Source organism: Prionailurus bengalensis, chromosome D2 (genome assembly GCF_016509475.1).
Source record: "Prionailurus bengalensis isolate Pbe53 chromosome D2, Fcat_Pben_1.1_paternal_pri, whole genome shotgun sequence".
NCBI classification, from domain to species: Eukaryota; Metazoa; Chordata; class Mammalia; order Carnivora; family Felidae; genus Prionailurus; species Prionailurus bengalensis.
In genome coordinates this window covers 62,032,385-62,045,381 of record NC_057351.1, presented here as the reverse complement: position 1 = coordinate 62,045,381, position 12,997 = coordinate 62,032,385, and the positions used below count along the sequence as shown (strand labels likewise).

General features: G+C 42.8%; 1 protein-coding gene and 1 pseudogene across 3 annotated transcripts; both read right to left on the bottom strand.

Annotated features, from left to right (window-relative positions):
- Nucleotides 1-360: 360 nt before the first annotated feature.
- GSTO1 (glutathione S-transferase omega 1) lies at nt 361-12,506 on the bottom strand. 3 transcript variants are annotated; one of them, XM_043597455.1, is made up of 6 exons: nt 11,973-12,345; nt 11,644-11,752; nt 7,854-8,076; nt 4,764-4,862; nt 1,354-1,460; nt 361-595 (listed from the first exon to the last, which is right to left on the bottom strand). In XM_043597455.1, exons 1-6 carry the CDS (start codon nt 12,004-12,006, stop codon nt 442-444), a joined length of 726 nt encoding a protein of 241 aa, XP_043453390.1. In that variant the 5' UTR covers nt 12,007-12,345; the 3' UTR covers nt 361-441. The 3 variants fall into 3 exon arrangements, with proteins under 3 accessions (XP_043453390.1, XP_043453388.1, XP_043453389.1); XM_043597453.1 differs by lacking the exon at nt 11,644-11,752 and having other exon boundaries at nt 11,973-12,506; XM_043597454.1 differs by lacking the exons at nt 1,354-1,460; nt 11,644-11,752 and having other exon boundaries at nt 11,973-12,506.
- On the bottom strand, nt 5,661-5,752 carry LOC122493611 (annotated as a pseudogene).
- Nucleotides 12,507-12,997: the final 491 nt, after the last annotated feature.

Below are 12,997 nucleotides of genomic sequence, written 5' to 3'. Positions count from 1 at the left end.
ACCAAATAGGAGGACACTTAGTCACCTAACTTTGAGGTGTTATTAGTCTGGTCTTAAGTGGTGACGATGGGAATAAAAAAGGTAGTGAAATTAAGTTGATGGAAAGAAAAGAATGAGGAATTGAAAACTTGAGAAGGCAGCTGTAGAAACAACAGAGTATCCAAGTGGAAATGTCCTATGGGCAGGAAGAAATCTAGATTGAAGTCCAGTTCTCACCAGAGATGATGATTTAGAGATTTTCAGCAGAAACTATGATAAAACCCTTAGAAGCATGTGAGCTTACATTTATGTAGGAAGGCCTTAAGGGCCTTAAGCCACGATGTCAAATCAGAGAAGGTGATCCAATGAGACATGAGAGCATTTGGTAAAATGAAAGCATGTTTTCCTCATATTCGTGAAGGAAAATATCAGACATCTCTTCATGGCTGACTCCTGCCCCCATCAGAGCCCATAATCACAGGCCTCAGGGCTGTTCTGCAAGTAGAGATCTAAGAAACCTCGAAAGGCCTTCGCCTCAGTGAGGAGGGAGGACACTGCAGGATCTTCCCTCATGGCTGCCATCCAGAGCTTAAGTTTTGGAGTGTGATCTACACACCTGTGGGAAGGGAAAAGAATGAACGTGTGAGCTAGATGAACTAGGAAGGCATTGCAAAGTCTCCTATACCATTATCACTCTACAGTTTCCTTTTGTTTTCCTCTAATCTTTTAAAATATTTCTTTACAATGCACATAATCTGAATATTAGATTTGGAAGATATTTTAGAGGTCTTTGTTTTGTGGAAGAGGAATCCTAGAGTCAAGTGACTTGGTCAGCACAAGAATGCATCCAGGCAGTCTGATAACTTTGTTAAAATGAGAAAATGAAAGACAGCCATGGATGTTATATAGTTATTATTCTATAGCCAGACTGACTAAAAGTAACCCTGAATAGCTCTAAGAATTGGGAGTAAGCCAAGGTGGCTGCCTAACTTCAAAACATGGAGTTTGGAAACTAGTGTGGGGATCCTGCTGGAAAATGGGAGGGAGCATTGGTCATACAATCCCACATGATAAAGCTTATAAAAATGCACTTACTTACGGATTTTTAGCCAGAAGGGAAGGAGTAAATTATTTTTAAAACATTTTGTTACATGTTGCAGTACTCTCTGCCCACCCCTGCACCGCACACTTCCAGGAATGGAGAAGGGGGGTGAGTATATGCCCTGGATAGTCCAAGACTCTCCTCCTGTCTGCTTGTGCCCATTCATACCAGTTGTATAAAACAGTTTCATTTTTGTTCAGGAAAAAAGGCCAACATACAATATGCCCGTCATCATTATCCTAAATTATGTACAAAATACTCAAATGTCTTACTCATTTAACTCCAGAACTTCGAGCCGTTCAAACCAGGGCCAGATGAGGTAATCAATCATAGAAAGAGAATTGCCACCAAAGAAGGTTGTCTTCTTATTGGTCAGAACCTGAATGTTAAACAGCATGAGAGTACTGCTTAAGTGTGCATTTCGTAAGATTCATCATCAGATATTAGGAAGACCAGGTAAGTAGAGCAAGTGAGAGAAGTAGCTTTTATGCCGACATATTCAAGTTGGCTTTTTGTTTGAACTTTAGAATCTCCTGGTTTGGGATGAAGCAAACAATCAACAAAATAAACTGGAAAGTAGAGAAAAATAAAACAAGCCACAGACTACAAGATGTTTGTAATACACACACCCAACAGAGGACTGGCATTCAGAATATAGAGAGAAATCCAACACCCCTGGGGAATCAATAAGAAAAAAAGGCAAACAACTCAGAAATTTGGGCCAGACTTGAACTTCATAAAAGAGGATATCTCTATGGCCAAAAACCATTTGAAAAGATATTCAACTGCATTAGTCATCAGGGAAATGCAAATTAGGGCCAGAATGTAGTACTACCACACATCCAACAGAATGGCTAAAATGAACAAGACAAAGTTAGCAAGCGTGCGGAACCACTGCTGGCAGGAGCACAAACTGGCACAACCATGTTTTCACAGTATGTACTAAAGCTGCCTGAATGTCCTCACACTCCAACCCCGTGATTCTCCTCTTTGGAAATGTGAACATCCATTCACCAAAAGAGAGATGTGAGAATGTTAATTGCAACACTATTTGTAATAGCCCCAAGATAGAACTGTTCACTGTCCATCAGTAGTAAAACGGATAAACAAACTGCTATAGTCATAGGTTGAAACACTATACAAAGAACAGGAATGAACTATACACAATATAGATGAATCTCACAAACCTAATGTACAAAAGAAGCCAGACTCCGAAGAGTACATATCCTAGGATTCCATATGTATAAAGAGCAAAAGCAGCCAAAACTAATACTGTTTCTTGTTATGGGTGCTAATTCCATGACTATGTTTACTTTGTAAAAATTCATCAAGCTGTACTCATGCTTTGGGTACTTCTCTGCATGTAATACTTCAATTAAAATTTTACCTAAAATATGCTGGAAATAACTGGATTAACTATTTTTTTAAAGTTTTTTTTTTTTTTACATTTATTTATTTTTGAGAAACAGTGAGACAAAGCATGAGCGGGGGAGGGGCAGAGAGAGAAGGAGACACAGAATCGTAAGCAGGCTCCAGGCTCTGAGCAAGCGGTCAGCACAGAGCCTGATGCGGGGCTCAAAGCCACAAACTGTGAAATCATGACCTGAGCTGAAGTCAGATGCTCAACTGACTGAGCCACCCAGGCGCCCCTGGATTAACTATTAAACTGATGTCAAAATTATTTGAAAGCCAAAACAAGTCGTATGTTCCTGAAATTCAAGAACGTGCCTTGGTATTAATGGTTTTGCCAAAGTAAAGAAACTGAGAATATTATCTGCCTAATAAACAAACCAACTTAGCATTTATAAAACTTCTGCAATTTTCCTCAGGGCCCATATAACAGTCTGCATTATAGATTGATGGCATATATCAACCATCTACTACCAAACTAAATATCTGAAGAGTATAGACAACGTCTTACTTTCTACCTCCCATACTTTCTAGCAGAGTACCTTGTAGTTATTAGGCACTCAGAATTGTACAATGAATCGATATTAACTGGGTCTGTCCTTAAACTATAGTGTCTGGTTATTATATTCTGCATAAATAAAATTTAGTATGACAGTTTAAGTCAGAAGGAAATAACCCTCTCAGCAACCTAAAGCATGGAAATGATACTACTCACTTTGAAGCATGAGTTCTTAATCTGGAGTCTGAATTTAGATGAGAAAAAAGTACATACCTTCTCCCAACTCCACTAACCCCACAGTTAGCAGGTATTTCCATTATGAAATAAACCACAGTAGAGTTAATCTTACATATTTTAATTTAAGCATTTATAAACATGGGCTTTACCAGGTTGCCAAACACAAAAAGTCTTAATCTTCAAAGAAACAACATCCCACATGCATTCTCTGACCATAATGTAATTAAATTAGAAAACAGCAAAAGATGTAGTTTAGGAAACTTACAAGTACATGATCAATAATTCGTAGGCAATGAGAAAATCATGAAAACAGCAAAAAAAAAAAAAAATTTAGAACTGAACAATGAAAGTCCTTCACAGTAAAACATACTGGAGGCAGCTACGATGTTTAGAAGTAGTGTGTTAGTCATTAATGCATTAAACAATCAAGAAAGACTGAAAATAGATGCATTGAGCTACTGAACTCCTGGGCTAGTTAGTAAAAGCAGAAACAGCCAAGCCCTATCAAATGATTTCTGAGATTAGAAATACAGGGAAAGTAACCCAACTCATTTTATCAGGTTAGAATATCCTTGATATAAAAAATAAGGACACTATGAAAACAAAATAATAGCCCAATCTCATTAATATACAACACCTTTAAGTATTCACTAGTTCTATAATATATAGAAAAATCCATTGAAAACAATGCTAGGATGGTTTAACACCAGAAAAATCTGTCAATAACACCATATTTATCAGATTAAGGTAAAAAATTCTATGAACATATCAATAGATGTAATAGATATAGACAAAACATTCAGTAAAATCTAACACTCATGCATGACTTCTTGTTTTTTACAGACTAGAAACATTTTTCTTAAAAAAAAGTTGTGAAGAAAGTCTACAGCAAACTTCAAACTGACAAAATATAGGATACATTCCCATACAAGACAGGAACTATGTCTAGTAAAAACCCAAGGCTGAGCAAGAAAATGGAATGTTTCAAGGCCAAGAGAAAGACTTGATCTAAAGGCCCAAATGGCAGCTTTGCCCCAAGGGAGGTAAAAACTCAGCCGGGCTTCTCCAAGTGTCTTTACGATTCATGGCAAACTCTGTGGTGGGAAATGTTTATTATGTATTATTAAGTGGAAAAAACACAGAATAATATCTATGCCCTGATTAGTTATGTTAACCTTTCTTTCCTTTCTTTCTTCCTTTCTTTCTTTTTGTTGTTTTTTTGTTTTAATATATGGATGAGGACTAGAAACAGGCATGGAAAAATGAAAACAGGTGACAAATTGTGGAAATATCAGTGCATTTCTCCCCCTTGTTAACATCAGTGCAACAAATTGTTTTAAAAGCAAGCCATGACAAAATATTTTTAGGTGTGTTGATTTCTATCTTAAATGCACCTGCTTATAGCAATCTGTTGTAACCTAAAATTCCTTAATTGATGTTATTACTAACTGTCACAAAGTGATTTGGGAAACGGGAATAGAAAGAAAGAAGAGGGCAGGAACAGTGTATCATTTACTCTGATAAAAGCTAGATTACCTCCTCTAACTTGCTGAATTCTTTACGCAATTCTTCTTTTAGGCCAGAGCCGTCTTCATTATTTTGTCTTCTAATGAAGCTTGTTACCAAAGGGGGAACCTAGACAGAGTAATTTCTTACTGTCAGTGTGAGGCTAACTGTACCAGCCCCCTCACTGAACCCTCAGAGTCCCAGTTCAGGGTGTTTGAGAAACTTGAAAGGTGCACCCATTCCTGTGTTCACAGAGGTCAGGTATCAATCTTAGAAACAATTTTGCGGTGAGAGGTGCTGTTTGGTCAGGATTTTATAAGTTGCAAATAGTAGAACCCACTTTGGCGAGTTTGAGCCAAAAATACCTTTTAAAAAGTATTGAGTAGCCCATTGAATTATTGAGAGGCTGAAAAAAAAAAAAAAAAAAGGCTGAGAACTAAGCTGGAACATTCGAAAATCATGCTCCGAGCTGACCTCATGGGAAGCACCCACTGCTGCCAGTGAGCTGAGCACTAGGTGCTGCGGTTTGTACCTTTGCCAGAAGTGGGACTCCGAGGTAACTAAAGCCCGGAATTTAATCTTGCAACCGCCACTGCTCCCGAAAGCCTGGGGCTCTGCGCCACCCTCCCACCCCCTCCCCTGCCACTCCCACCAGCAGAATCAGTGCCCTGCCCCAAGTCTGTCTCCCCACATTGCTCGTTTCTCTTTTTTTTTTACCTTTAAAAAAAAAATTTTTTTTTTAATGTTTATTTTTGAGAGAGAGCCAGAGATAGAGGCAGAGACGGAGACACAGAATCCAAAGCAGGCTCCAGGCCCTGAGCTCTCAGCACAGAGCCTGTTGGGGGGCTTGAACTCCTGAACTGTGAGATCATGACCTGAGCCCAAGTTGGAGGCTTACCTGACTGCGCCCCCCACCATGCCTTTTTTAAAAATATGGAACGCTTCGCAAATTTGCATGTCATCCTGGTGCAGGGGATGGATGGTTCCAATTTTCATACACGCGCTGCTGAAGCAAGCGCCACATGGCTCATTTCTGAGCCCAGCTCCACCATGTGTGTTTCTGACAGGAAGAGCCTAGGTCCCAGGCATTGGCCCCAGCTGCAAAGGGAGCTGGGGAAGAGAATTTTTCTGCTTTCCACCTCGGGGAGGACATGAGAAGGGTGTTCGAAGGGGCTGACTACCTGAAGACTCACAGGCGTAGTGCCAGATGCTGTAGGGCTCCTGCTGGAGGCATTTGTGTGTTTTCTCACTGCAAGGGCTTGAAGTCCACTCGTCTCAGTTTATCAACAGGTGCTTGTAAAAATCCAGGAGAATGTCCTGATATCCTGTCCGTATCAGTACAGCTTGCCCTCTTTGGAACTGAAAGTTTGCTGGCAGCACTTCTGTACGCAGTTCCATCTGGGCATGCCTGCTTTATCTATCCCTGCCTTGCCTTAAATGTCTGCTCCATATGGTTTCCTATATATCAAGATATCAAGTCCCTTTGCAATGCTCTTAATTTCTGCTTCCTTAAAAAATGTATTTTTTACATGCCTTTGGTTTGTTAAGCCTCCAATTATATAAACACACACACACACACACACACACACACATATACACACACACACACATTTATACACACACACACATCTCTAAAGCTTCAACACCTTTACTGTTAATCTCTGTGTCTCAGTTTCAAGTTCTCAGGAAAGAAGATGATTGGCTACAGGTACAGATGGGGGCATTTCTGGTTTGCTGAGAGCTGTGGCCAGGAGGGAGGGGGCATATGGTACCTAAGGCCACCTTTTCCCTGAATGTGAGCTGGGAAGTAATGGTGAACATCTCCAGCTTTTAGCTTATTTTCTTTCGAGACAATACAATGAATCTTTTTTTTTTTTAAAGTAATCTCTACACCCAACATAGCGCTTGAACTCACAACCCTGAGGTCGAGTCTCATGCTCTACCAACTGAGCCAGTCAGATGCCTCTACAATGAATCTCTTGTTACTTTTTTTTTTTTTTAATTCTCCAACATCTTTCTTCTAATTGCCATGTTCCCTGTCTATCACTTATGGCAGCAGGTATCTGCTATTTCCCTCTCCTTCTGCTAAGCCAGACAACTCCCTCTTCCTTCCCCATTGGCTTCCCTTTGCAATGTCTCCTTACATAATACATTCTCTCTGTAAGTTCCACCTTCGAGGTATTTCTTTAACCATTTAAAGAAGACAAGATATGCCGACATATATTCTGATAAATAACAGGGGTATAGAGATAACTTGACATAGCTATACCTGTTGTCTACTATTGGGCATTTCTTTGTTAATATCAATTGTTTGAACTATCTACAACCTTGATGCTGACTAAAATAGTTCTTCTACAAGAATGTCATTTACTCAGCTAAGAGCTACTACCAACACACAGTAGATGCCCGCTGCTAGACACTGTGGCTAGAACCACAAGAGCTAACACAGTATTTACCATGTGTCAGACTCTGCTCTAGGTGTTTTATATAAACTGATTTTTATCTGCAAGAAGGGAGCAGTTATTATACTAGTTATTATACTCCTTTTACAAGCGATGAGCTGAGGCACAGAAGTAAATGAGTAACTTTCTCAGAGTCACACAACTAGGAAGAGGCAGAGTGGGTCACAGACCTAGGCAGTGAGCCAACAGTGATGGGAACAAGGCTTCACCTTCAAGGAGCTCACAGCCCTGGTGCAACACACAGGCAAAAAGGCAGGCAGTCACTGGCCCAGAGAAGTTAGCACATGTGGGAACACAGCTGGGCACTAAGCCAGTGCGGACAAGCTTCTGGAAGGCAGCAGAACCTGAGCAGATACATGAACGAGAACTTGGAGATAACCAGCCAAAGTGAGAAGGGGGAAGATTTAAGGAGGAGGTGGCAAGTCTGGGAAAGCTAAACATTCAGCGGCTGGAATACAGTGTCCAAAGAGTAAGGAGGGCTAACATTGGAGAGGCAAACAGGAACTGGATGGTGAAAGGACTTGCAGGACATGTCAGAGCAGATAAGAGCACTGCTTTCTTTTCCTTTCCCACATTCCTGAGTCATAAATGACAACACTGATTTAGCTTAAACAACAAAGTTTGTTCAAATAAGAGCTGAGATTTCTTATACACACACCTTAGAAAATAACTCAAAGACCATCTTTTGGCAAGCTTTCTCATAGGGGTCATCTGGCAACAGCTTCTTCCCTGGATATGCTTCATCCAGGTACTCACAAGTAATGGCAGATTCATAGATCAGTTGACCCTGACTATTTTCCAGAACTGGCACCAGACCAAAGGGATTCTTCGTAAAGAACCACTCAGGCTTATTTTTCAGGTTGATGTTGATGATTTCATGCCTGAAAGACACACAGAAGACAATGAAGAGAGTGGAACTTTTTCTTTCTTTTTCTTTTTTTTCTTTCTTTTTTTTTTTTTTTTGGTACTTCTGAGTAGATCCTTACCAGCCCTACTGTCCACTTAGCTGATTGGACCCCAAATTTAGGAGTCAAATCAGTCTTGATTCCTTCTCCCTTGTTCCCTGTGTCTCAAGTCAAATAAATGGATGGATCATCAAGACCTGTCGGCTAGACCTCAAAATCATATCCACTTTTCAGCTATACTGCTACCATCTGGTCCAAAACATCATCTGCCAGCTGGACCACTATAGTAGTCTCCCACTGGCCGCTGCTTCCACTGTGCCCTCCCTACAGTCCATTTTCCACACACAAGTAAATTGAATCAGGCCACCCTCCTGCTTGCCACCCCTTGATTGCTCCTCATTGCAATGAGCATAAACTCTAAGCCCCTCTGTGGCATGTGATCTGGCCTGTTCTTACTTGTCACACCTGTTTCCTATAACTTTCCCTCTGGTCATTACAATCTGGGCACACCGGCCTTTTTTATATTCCTTGAATTTGCCAAACATGTTCTCACCTTAGAACATTAACATTTATTGTTCCTCTGTCTTCTCTGCCCGTCTTCTCAGGTCAAACACCATTCCAAGAGGCCCTCCCTGACCACCCTCTCTGAAGCTGCTGAGAGCCTCTATTAACATGATCATCTTGTTTTCCTGATGACATGTATCTGAAATTACTTTGCTCACTTATTTACATGTTTATTATGTCACCTCCCTAGAATGTAAGCTCCTTGAAAGCAGGGATTTTGTGTATCTAGTTCATATTAATAAACAAACATGTAAGTGAGCAAAATTTTAAACAGATTTAAATGCTGTGAAAATAAAAGTGGTTTCAGATAGGGTACTCAGTAAATATTTATTGAATGAATAAGTGGAAAATGCTTCAAGATTGTCAATAAGATAATCCACTTTGGGGTATAAGGTATCATTGCAAATTACAGGAGGTACATAATTGAATTGTATCTATTACCTACTATATGAGAATCAACATGATAAAATTCAATTCCTCTTGCTAAATTGAGTAGAAAGGTCCTCATTTTTTAAAAAAATGTTAAGGAATGCAAAAAATCCACCCACAAAACCAAGTTTCAGATTAAATGTCCATGCATTGTTGTTGTTGTTGTTTTTTTAATGTTACGTGAGTAAGCTACGCTAAGCAAACCCAAAAGGAGGAAAACAAATGAAATCCAAGCTATATTCAGACTGTAATTAGATCTAACTTGTTTCTTGCCTGAGAGATTGTAGAGGAAATAAAAGAAAGGAAAGCTTCATATAATTGTTAAATCTGAGTAATCATTCAACAGAACAGGTTAGTTACTCAAAAATAACACACCAACACCTTTTGTTTCCTACTTCCCCATCCACCTCAGAAGTTAGAATAGTATTTAGTTTGAGGATTTAAATATGTAATCCCCCATGGAAACAGAAATGGCTACAATGAACCCTAGCATTTGTGTATCAAGAGGTTTGTGTGCGGACAGATTACTGGAACTCAGATACAAGCCATGGAAAGAAATACAAGGCCAGCTCCCTGCCAAGGAATTATCAACACTTCTGAAATTTTTATACCATGAAACAAAAGTTGTTTTATACCAACAACAACAACAATAACAACAACAACAAAATGGGGGGGGGGGTTGTGATAAAGAACACACTTAGAACACACTTGGATTTGTCAACCTGACATTATGAGCTAACAAGTCAACACACCTGCCACGAGTTGGAAGATGCACTTTGTAGAGAAAACCATGCTTTGTCAGGTTATACCATATGAAAATGTAGCACCTGTCCAATAAAAGTCTTCTGGGTGTGAAACTGAAAACTGATTCAGAATGTAGAAGACCTCTGTTGTTTCCTGTTACCATCCTTCACCCCCATACACACACTATTTTGGTAAAATCAGTTCAGTTTTCCTTTGGAAAACTGTCCCAGTAAATAAGGTAGGTTGTTTTCAACCTAGTGTTCCAGCGGGGCACATAAACCAGGATTTTATGCCTCCCAATCCAGCTGTGCTTGCTCCTATCCTTTTATTTTTATTTTTAATGTTTATTCATTTTTGACAGACAGAGACAGAGTGTGAGTGGGGAGGGGCAGAGAGAGAGAGGGAGACACAGGATCCAAAACAGGATCCAGGCACAGAGCCTGATGTGGGGCTTGAACTCACTGGCTGCGAATCATGACCAGAGCTGAAGTCGGACACTTGACCGACTGAGCTACCCAGGAGCCCCGATACTTTCCAATTATATAAGCATAAGATCATCTTTTTTCAATCCAATTTGAATAAGATTAGGATAAAATACAAAGTTTGGAATGTTGAGCATTTTGCTATGTGTTCAGAATCAATTTCATCCAAATAAGATGCAAATTTTAGTGAAGTGATGGCTAATTCAAAAATATTTTTGGGGCGCCTGGGTGGCTCAGTTGGTTAGGCATCCCACTTCAGCTCAGGTCATGATCTCACCATTTGTGAGTTCAAGCCCCACATCGGGCTCTGGGCTGACAGCTCAGAGCCTGGAGCCTGCTTCAGATTCTGTGTCTCCCTCTCTCTCTGCCCCTCCCCTGCTCATACACTGTCTGTCTCTCTCAAAAATAAACATTAAAGAAAAAATTAAAAGAAACTATTTTTTTCCTTCAGAAAAAGAATGCATCTTACATTCTTTTAGGTAAAATTATTGTCTGCCTAATTCTCCCCCTAGAAAACTAAAATTAGTTTATAAACCTTAAGCACATGCATGGAAAATTTCTTAAGAATGGGGGCTATGTTTTAAACTTCCACACCACAGGTATCTAATGTCTGCTCAACAAATTCCAAAGATCATTGGAAGGGAGGGGATTCCAATGGATACTTGGTATCAGGAGCCAACTGACTATCGCATACTCCCTATGCATAACCCATTGGTCAAAAAAACCATGCTAATTTCAAAGAGGCTTCGCAAAAGACTAAATTTTTAGGCATAGACACTTTGACTCAACCAACAACCCAACCTACAAGAATATGTCCAGTACAGTTAACTCAGCACTCTGCCAGGACAGTCAAGGCCTGGACTCTGTCCTGGGGTAAATTACCAACTATTAGGGAAGGGACTATATACTCAGAATAACAGCAAACAGTATTAGATATCAGACATGAATGTAGAAGTGGGGTGAAAGCAAAAGGGCAGTGGACCAAGAATCGGGGATCTACCAGACCTAAAAGCGCTGCTGCAGGTCATTACCTGTCAAGTGATCTCCCGAATCACCAGCTTTACCAGAACCTCAGCTTTTCTAATCCATAAAGTGGTTAGGTTGATCTAAACGGGGAGTCCTAGACTGGTGTAATCTGTGCCATTCCCCCTACCTCTCACCCTGGGAAGTGGGTTCATAATTTGCTCTGTCCCCCCAAAAGTCTGAGAATAGTTTATTTTGCAGGAAAGGAAGCCCTGGGGCCCAATCCGAGGTTCCCACCCGGCCGCCCCGCAGCAGCTGGTTCCCGGGCGGCTGGGGGAACGGCCCCTGCCTGGGTCCTCACCCAATTCCCTTGGCCTTCAGGACCAGGAGCGTCCTCTGGGCGAACGGGCAGAACCTCATGCTGTAGACGCGGATCAGGCCCTGGGGGACCGGCCCCGGGGGCGCGCTTCCTGCGGGGGAGACGCGGCAGTGGTCACGGCCCCGAAAGCGGCCGGGACTCCCATCCTCCCGCCACCCCCGGGCCAGGCCGCGGAGAGGTCCTGCACGCTGTGGCCCCGGCCCGATCCCCGCGTGTGGGGGACCCCCCGGGTGGCTCCGGAACAGCCACACCGGACACGCGGCAGGGGGTGGCCGAGATTCCCCCCTCCTCCCGCGGCCGGCCGGCCTCACCCTTCGCTAGGCTCCTGGCTGACCCTCCGGACATCGCGGCGCAGGGCAGGCCGAGCTCGCGACCCAGGGTGTGCAGGCGGTTCAGGAAGTACGTCGCCCCTCCCTCGGTCCTTGCTCCCTTCTCTTCTCCTCTCAGAAGTGCCTGCCGGGGGCGGCCGCCAGCTGGGCGGGGGCTGTGCTCTCCGGGCCCCGCGTGGCCCCGGGCGCTTAATGAAAGCTGGCGCGCGGCGTCCAGAATCCCCTTCCCACCCTCCGCAAGCGGGAACGCGCCGCCCCTGCGGCCAAGAGCCTGCAGGGAAATCGCAGCCGGAGACCCACCCAACGCGCCCACCTAGGCCTGGCCTTCCCGGTTTTGCAGAGCTAGCGCTAAAACACCGCAGCTGCTGGTCGTGCCCGAGTGTACTCGCTGGCCAAGAGAGGTACCCACGTCCAGAGCCACAGAAGAAGCTCGACACCCTCAGAGACATCCCCCCATCCAGAAGGATGGTGGTCTCCAGGCCGGCCTCCACGTATGTCCACGCCTAACCCTGACCTGACCTCCCACACCCCGCACCTGGGCGAGGAGGCACACCCGCTGCTCTCAGGTGACATGGGTCTGGGTGCAGATCCCCTTCCGTCCCCAAACTCCCCTGACTTGAGGGCTTGTGGGCCCCAGCCTGGAGCTTGCTCACAGTTCTGGGATGTATTCTGCAAAGATACCTGTCCACTGCCGGTGTCAGGTCGCCCAGCCATCTGTGCAGCCTTTTCCTTTCCTTGTCGGTACTTAATACAACTACTATTGCATAGCTTAATATGGCTACTAGGAGGGCCATTGTTCTTACTGTCACCTGTAGGACACATCCTTTTAATTTTAACCCAAAGGGAACAGCACAAATGTGGATAATACTAACCTCAGAATGCTGGTGCTGCTTTAAAAAACCTATTAAAGGTTTGGATTTCTTAGCTTATTTATTTTGAGAGTGAGAGGGATAAGCTGGGGAGGGGCAGAGAGAGGAAGGGAGAGAGAGAATCCCAAGCAGGCTCAG